Below are 7,980 nucleotides of genomic sequence, written 5' to 3'. Positions count from 1 at the left end.
AGCAAGTACGTATGCATGCGTGTCGAGAGTCAGGGTCGGAGGTGCCTTCTCCTTGCAGGGCTTTGAAGCGGTCAGTTTTCAAAAGGATATTATTTCGTGCACCTTTATCACCGCCTTTCTCAAAGGAAGGGCATAGCCCCGCCTCCCATTTGAACCTCACAACAACCCTGCAAAGTAGGACACCCTAAGAGAGCAAGTAGTCCAAGACGGCCCAAGTGAGTGAATCTGGTGACAGAGGGCAAAATCCAAGACAAGTCCTACTTGAGTTAAACCCATTGAAATAAAGACGACTTAAGATAGTCATGTTTAGCCTGGAGAAGAGAAGATTGAGGGGAGACATGATAGCACTCTTCAAATACTTAAAAGGTTGTCACACAGAGGAGGGCCAGGATCTCTTCTCGATCCTCCCAGAGTGCAGGACACGGAATAACGGGCTCAAGTTAAAGGAAGCCAGATTCCGGCTGGACATCAGGAAAAACTTCCTGACTGTTAGAGCAGTACGACAGTGGAATCAGTTGCCTGGTGAGGTTGTGGCCTCTCCCACACTAGAGGCCTTCAAGAGGCAGATGGAAAACCATCTGTCAGGGATGCTTTAGGGTGGATTCCTGCATTGAGCAGGGGGTTGGACTCGATGGCCTTGTAGGCCCCTTCCAACTCTGCTATTCTGATTCTACTCAAGTTCCATTAATTTCAATGGGTCTATTCTACGTAGGACTTATGTTGGGTTTTACCCAGAGCCAGGCTTTGAACCCAGCCTGCATCAAACACTCTTGCTATGCTCTACCTTCTCTCTCTCTCTCTCTCCCCCCCCCCCCTCCCGCGTTTCCGGCAATGTAGAAAATAACTGTCTTCCTTTCTTTTCTTTTCTTTCCTGGCAAGGCTACTGTGTCCTTAAAACCTCCCTGGCAGGCAGAAATCCAACAGATCAATTCGAAATTAACCTGCCTGTTTCATCTGAGTGGCTGTTTGTTTGTTTGGGGTTTTTTTATGAACTGTTAAATTACCCAGTTTGTTTCATCTAAGAGGTTGTGTCTTTTTTTTTTTGGAGTTTATGAACTTCCAAAATAGCTTGTCTGTTTCATCTGAGCGGCTGTTTGTTTCTTTTTGGGGTTTATGAACTGCTAAATTAACTGGTTTGTTTCAACTGTGAAGTTGTTTGTTTCCTTTTGGGGCTCATGAATTGTTACATTAACCAGTTTGTTTCATCTGTAGGGTGGTTTGTTTCTTTTCCAGGCTTCTGAGTTGCCAAATCAACCTGTGTCTATTTCATCTGATGAGTGGTTTCTTTCTTTTGGGGGGGGTTATGAACTGCCATCAGTTTTGTGTCCCACCCGCAGAGAATTCTCCTTGAAGGGCGGTCCATAACCAGCAGTGTAGTTGAACCAGGGCTCACAGGGGTGCTGCCCTGGGGACTTTTTGATTAGCAGGGACTCTGATGTCATCTGCCACCCACAGAGACAATATATTGTTTTGAGTTCCCCCTGCTGTATTGCAAAGAATTTTGGGGCGGCTTGGTCCTGAATTTTGGGGTGGCTTGGTCAAGATGAGGCCCAACCAGTACCGAATGGCCTGCCGGAGGAGATTCGTCAACTTAATAGTCATAGAATCATAGAATAGCAGAGTTGGAAGGGGCCTACAAGGCCATCGAGTCCAACCCCCTGCTCAATGCAGGAATCCACACTAAAGCATCCCTGACAGATGGTTGTCCAGCTGCCTCTTGAAGGCCTCTAGTGTGGGAGAGCCCACAACCTCCCTAGGTAGCTGATTCCAAACTAACAGTAGAAAGTAACAGTAGAAGTCTGCACAACATCAAGTTTTAAAAGCTTTAGGAAAAAGAAAAGTTTTTAGTTGAGCTTTAAAAGCTGTGGTTGAACTTGTAGTTCTCAACACTCTTCCAGAACATTTGAGAACTACAAGTTCAACCGCAGCTTTTAAAGCTCAACTAAAAACTTTTCTTTTTCCTAAAGCTTTTAAAACTTGATGTTGTGCAGACTTCTACTGTTACTTTCTACTGTTAGTTTTACCCTACCCAGTGCCTGCTTACCCTACCCTGTGCCTGTTTGCCTTCTCTTCCCCTCCTTATTGTTTTACTATGATTTTATTAGATTGTAAGCCTATGCGGCAGGATCTTGCTATTTACTGTTTTACTCTGTACAGCACCATGTACATTGATGGTGCTATATAAATAAATAATAATAATAATAATAATAATAATAATTGTCGTACTGCTCTAACAGTCAGGAAGTTTTTCCTGATGTCCAGCTGGAATCTGGCTTCCTGTCACTTGAGCCCGTTATTCCGCGTCCTGCATTCCTTGTGCAGAGCCTGGATCCTCTGCTCACAGGCGGCTGTGGGGTTCTTGTTTTTTTAATTAACAGATGCCACCTCTACCTCCCTCTCTCAACCTTAGTGGCCTTTGAAACCAAGCCGAAGAATACATAACTGAACACATTCTGTCCCCCTTCACCCAATTACTCTCAGCTCACATTTTCCTCTCCTCCCTCTGCAGCAGGCCTATCCAGTGGAATTTTAGGAAGCTTTTAGGATGGGTTTTTTTAGGAAGTTTTAACAATGTATACGATGTTTTTAATCAGTATTTTATGTGTTTTATACTTACTGTTGTCCCCGCCTCGATCAGGATGGAGACGCGGGTAAGAATTATTATTATTATTATTATTATTATTATTATTATTATTATTATTATTATTATTATTATTATTATCTCACACGATTTGAAAGCTATACTTCTATTAATGCAGCCCCAAATAGCGTTATGATTATTTTTTACAGCCACATCACACTGCTGGCTCATATTCAGCTTGCGATCTACAACGATGATCAGTGAGTCTGTATTGGTTTTGCCTCAGGCAGGTTCTTGCGTTTGCATTTCTGACCACGGCAAATAGGAACCGGAGGTGGGGGCGGTGTGGTCCTCTTTGGTTGGACAGTTCTCTTTGGGTGCCCTACGTGCAAGGAGGTGGAAGCCAAGGTGGAGGGAGAGCAAAACGGCTGCAACTCTGTAAGAAGGGGGAGATGGAACGGTTTGCAGGGGGTAGGTGGTGGCGTGCCCTTGCAGTGTATCAGGAGCGTGCAGCTTACCACCACGGATGCCTTTATGCATGCAATACTATTTCTTCTGCAAACGCATTTTGCCTTCAGATGAGGTTGTGTTGCCTGCGTCTCCAGGGAGGCAAGATGCAAACAATAAAAAAAAAAAGATAGACTGGTCAATATCCAGTCTGATCTTACGCATGTTTATTTGTAGGGTGACCAACTGTCAGGATTTCCCCGGATTTGTCCTGGTTTTTGTTCTTTCCATGGTGTCAGGGGGGATTTTCTATAATTTTCAATAATGTCCTGGAATGACACACCTTCCCCTTTAAGGCTGCCATTAGCATGGCAGGAGGGAATGACATGCTTTCTTGAGGCACATCATTCCCCCACCCCGAGCTCCAATTGAGGTCTTAAAGGGGAAAGTGGGTCATTCCTTGACATTATAGAAAAGGCCCCAATTGGAGTGGATGGTGGTGGTGCAGAATGAAATCCTTTCCCCTCCTCCACTCCAATCGGGTTCTTTAAGGTGGCGGGGGAATAAAGTACTTTCTGCAGGACTCAGAAAGATGCTTCCCCACACACACACTAGGTGTCCTCATTTTTGGTTTCCCAAATATGGTCACCCTATTTATTTGGAAGTAAGCTCCGCTTGGCTTGGGTGGGGTTTACTCACAAGCAGGGATGTTGCGACACACTCAAAAGATTCGGTTTCCCCAGAGGACACCAATATTCATAAAAAGTGCAGATGCTGATGTACATGTCGAGATGCAAACATAGAAAAGAAGGCTAGGATTTATTGAGATTTCTCAGGAGGAAAATCCGGCTGATTGATTTCTTATCCAAATCATTTCATATAAAAAGTCTTCGGTTCTTTTTGCTACAGTTCATCCCAAACCAATGTGAAAAAGGGGTTTTTTGTTGTTTTTAATCCACTAAGATGAATTGCTATGGAGGGATGGTGGGGTTTTTTTGGCAGGGGGGGGAGTATGTGGCGAGGACAGTGTTAACCCTTACCTCCCCAGGTGGGATCCTTGAAAATTGCATGAAAATTAAGCTAAAAACTGGCCTTGGTTTTGTGCTGCTGTGATCTGAGGACTACTAAGAACATCAGAAGTGCCCTGCTGGATCAGACCGAGGGTCCATCTAGTCCAGCACTCTGTTCACACAGTGGCCGACCAGCCATCGGACAGGGACTAACAAAGCAGGACGTGGTGCAACAGCACCCTCCCACCCATGTTCCCCAGCAACTGTTGCACACAGGCTTTCTGCCTCGGATACTGGAGGCAGTATGCAATAAATATTATTCATTCATGGGCCGGTAGGGCTGATGTAGATTTCTACATTTGTCAAGCACGACAGCGGCCTTGTGTTACCATGCAGCAAAGATGGCTGCAGTTGAGTCAATTTGGCTGCGCGTTCATCGTTCAATTGTTTGTGCAGGTCTGTCTTTCGCACTCCAGGCGTGAATGGCCCTTCTTGCCGCTGCTCGGCACAATCAGATCCATGAAGGCTTCTGCAGAGCTGGGAATCCAGGCCCTCCAGTTGCAACGTAGGGGGAAAGGCTGCCGGGTCAAAGCCCAGGCCTCCTACGTGGATGAGTCACTTTTTGGCAGCCCAGCTGGGCGGCCGACCACGATAACGGAGTTCGATCCCCCGTGGGTGGATAATAAAGCCCGTTCCCAGAGACCCCTGCTATGGAGTCCGGCAACGCCACAATGGGAGACCGACGCCAGTCCCTCGGAAGTCTCTCCGCCATCAAGCACTCCGAGAAAGAGACATAAATACAGGTATGGGACGTTTTGGAAGAGATCCTCTCGCCAGCAATGGTGAGGTTGCCACGTGACGCAGTCCTCCAATGAAGCGTTGCTCCGATATATTGTTTGTTTATTGATTTTAAATTTTTATTGATTGATTGATTTCATTTTTATACCGCCCAATAGCCGAAGCTCTCTGGGCTGTTCATAAAAATTGAAACCGTAAGTACAGCGTAAAGTATAATATGAAAGCTTAAAGAAGAATTTCTTTCTTTCTTTCTTTCTTTCATTCATTTCTATACTGCCCAATAGCCGGAGCTCTCTGGGCAGTTCACAAAAATTGTGAACTCCTTCTTCCTCTTCCTCTTCCTCTTCCTTTTCCTCTTCCTCTTCCTCTTCCTCTTCCTCTTCCTCCTCCTCCTCCTCCTCCTCCTCCTCCTCCTCCTCCTCCTCCTCTTCTTCTTCTTCTTCTTCTTCTTCTTCTTCTTCTTCTTCTTCTTCTTCTTCTATAAAAGCTTAAAACCACAATAGAAAACCACAATACAGAAGTACAACCAGAATAAAACCGAGCTATAATGTAGAGACTTAAAATGCAGGTTTAAAACAGCAGAGCTAAAAGGCTGGGATAGTAAATTGCTAAAATACTGGGGCAATAAAAAGGTTTTCACCTGACGCTGGAAGGTACTAGGCACACCTCTCTAAAGAGCTCATTCTACAGCTAGGGTGCCACAGCAGAAAAGGCCCTCCTGCTAGGAAAAGGTGATCATATTTTTGAGCTGAAGACACTTACTGGGGCATGTCAAGGAGATGCCTTGGACAAGTTAACTGAGGCTTCAATATTATCCAGGAACTGAAGGATTTCGCTCAGTACTTTGGTTTCCTTTCCTTTTGGCATTTATATTGAATTTAAATTTGCTCAAGTTCTTGTCTGAGCGTCTTTAAGAAAGGTTGCTCCAGGTTGGCTTTTGGGATCAGAGTTGAACCCACCAAGGACACGTTCCAACAATACCTTAATGGCCCCGTTCAGAAGACACCTTAAACCACAGCTTTAACTATGGTGAATAAGGCTTTTTGCTATATTTACTGTGGTTAAAACCGTGGTTTAAAGTGTCTTCTGAACGGGGCCAATGTGATGTTTAAATACTCCCCTGTCCCAAACGCCTTTGCCAACATGAACCTACCCAAACAATACAGTCAACATCTAAGGTCCTCTTCCGGGTGCCTACTCCAAGGGAAGCTTAGAGTGTGGCAACAAGAGAGAGGGCCTTCTCTGTGGTGGCCCCCCAACTGTGGAATGAGCTCCTTAGAGCCGACATTGTCATTTTTTTCGGTGCCAGGTCAAGACTTTTCTCTTCTCCCAGGCATTTAGCAATAGGTAATGCCTGTGTTTTTTTTTGGCTCATCATTTCTAAAGTTCATATAGTGGTTTTAAATGCATGTGAATTTTGCATGTTTTTGTGGTTTTTAATTTTTGTATATTGTTTTTAAATGTTTTATCTTATGTGAACTGGCCAGAAAGCTTCGGCTAGGGAGCAGTATATAAATGCAATAAATAAAATAGAAATAAATAAATCCTCATGATGGAGCAATAAGGCAGCAATCCTATGCATGTTTAGACAGGTAAAAGTACTACAACTCCCAGCATTCCCTGGTTGGGGAATGCTGGGAGTTGTAGGACTTTTATCTGTCTAAACATGCATAGGATTGCGGCCTAAATTGATCATTTAAGGTCATGGTCTTTAGAGTGATCTGAAGTAATCATATCTTTCTCATCTTCTGCCTCCTCCTTGTTTCTCAACGAAGACTGAAAAGCCACACTCCGTCCTATTGCGATGAGACCCTGTTTGGGCCAAAGCCAGTGGGGCAAGAATGGGCAGCTCCCTGGATGGCGAAACGGGATGCGGCTAAGCTCCGCCCTTTGCTTTGGACTCCGCCTTCTGCTCCGAGAGACCGGTCAGTCCTTTCCCTTCCTCCGAAGGAGACACCGCTGAGAGCCATTAATCAGGCAACGCCAAACTTGCAGGAGAAGGAAAGGTTTGGGGCACAGTACAGAGGAGGACACTCTTTTCGGAAACATCCAGAGAGCTACTCAGATCCGGCCAGCCGGGGTGTCTCCAGAAGGCCACGTTCCCAGTCCCTTACAAGGCTGTGTAGCAGTTCTGATCAATTTCAGCCCTGGATAAGCAAACCAAGGACAGGTATGCCACAGGATCCACTCCTCCCAGTGGCCTCCACGGGGTCTCTGTCCAGGTCATGTTCAAGAGATCTTTCTGGGTCATCATCCGCCAGGATAACCAGAGCTGCAAGCATCTGTAAACCCAAACCTCCCTGGAAATAAAATTGCTATTCTCACGTATGCCGCTTGCGTGTAGGGGATGAAAGACCACCAATATACTACTACTACTACTATAATTTTGTTGTTTATTCGTTCAGTCGCTTCCGACTCTTCGTGACTTCATGGACCAGCCCACGCCAGAGCTTTCTGTCGGCTGTCGCCACCCCTAGCTCCCCCAAGGTCAAGTCTGCCACCTCCAGACTATCATCCATCCATCTTGCCCTTGGTCGGCCCCTCTTCCTTTTGCCTTCCACTTTCCCTAGCATCAGCCTCTTCTCCAGGGTGTCCTGTCTTCTCATTATGTGGCCAAAGTACTTCAGTTTTGCCTTTAATGCCATTCCCTCAAGTGAGCAGTCTGGCTTTATTTCCTGGAGTATGGACTGGTTTGATCTTCTTGCAGTCCACGGCACTAATTATTTCTAATCAAATATATAAAATTAATTAAAAGAGCATATAAAACCAATACAATATCAAAATAACATCTTCAAATTCTTGGTTTAAAATTCATCTGGGTAGGCCTGCCGGAAGTCTTTATAGCTGTCTTAAACTCAGAGAGAGAGAGAGAGAGAGAGAGAGAGAGAGAGAGTCAGCCTAGTTTGGGCTGACCAAAGTAAATTCTTCCCAGAGGACCTGAGTGTGCGGGGCGGACTGTATGGGAGAAGGTGATCCCACAGGTAACCTGGACCCAAACCATGTACGGCTTTAAAGGTAATGACCAACACTTTGTACTTCGCCTGGAAACTATTATGAGTTTGCGTTGATGCAGGGACCTGGAAGACATGGGATCAGATTTGAGCCCCACACATGATGGCTATTATTGGATGGCCGTGGGCAAAC

At 45.4% G+C, this 7,980-nt stretch overlaps 1 protein-coding gene across 2 annotated transcripts; it reads left to right on the top strand.

The window, feature by feature from the left end:
• RITA1 (RBPJ interacting and tubulin associated 1) lies at positions 1 to 7,258 on the top strand. Of its 2 annotated transcripts, none has more exons than XM_063143699.1 (3): positions 1 to 70; positions 4,495 to 4,841; positions 6,612 to 7,257. In XM_063143699.1, exons 2-3 carry the CDS (start codon positions 4,558 to 4,560, stop codon positions 7,144 to 7,146), a joined length of 819 nt encoding a protein of 272 aa, XP_062999769.1. In that variant the 5' UTR covers positions 1 to 70; positions 4,495 to 4,557; the 3' UTR covers positions 7,147 to 7,257. The 2 variants fall into 2 exon arrangements, with proteins under 2 accessions (XP_062999769.1, XP_062999770.1); XM_063143700.1 differs by lacking the exon at positions 1 to 70 and adding an exon at positions 2,902 to 3,019 and having other exon boundaries at positions 6,612 to 7,258.
• The last annotated feature ends 722 nt before the right edge of the window (positions 7,259 to 7,980 follow it).

Source organism: Elgaria multicarinata, chromosome 18 (assembly GCF_023053635.1).
Source record: "Elgaria multicarinata webbii isolate HBS135686 ecotype San Diego chromosome 18, rElgMul1.1.pri, whole genome shotgun sequence".
In the NCBI taxonomy this organism is placed as follows: domain Eukaryota; kingdom Metazoa; phylum Chordata; class Lepidosauria; order Squamata; family Anguidae; genus Elgaria; species Elgaria multicarinata.
The sequence above is the reverse complement of the archived record's forward strand: the minus strand, read 5'-3'. Positions and strand labels throughout refer to the sequence as shown.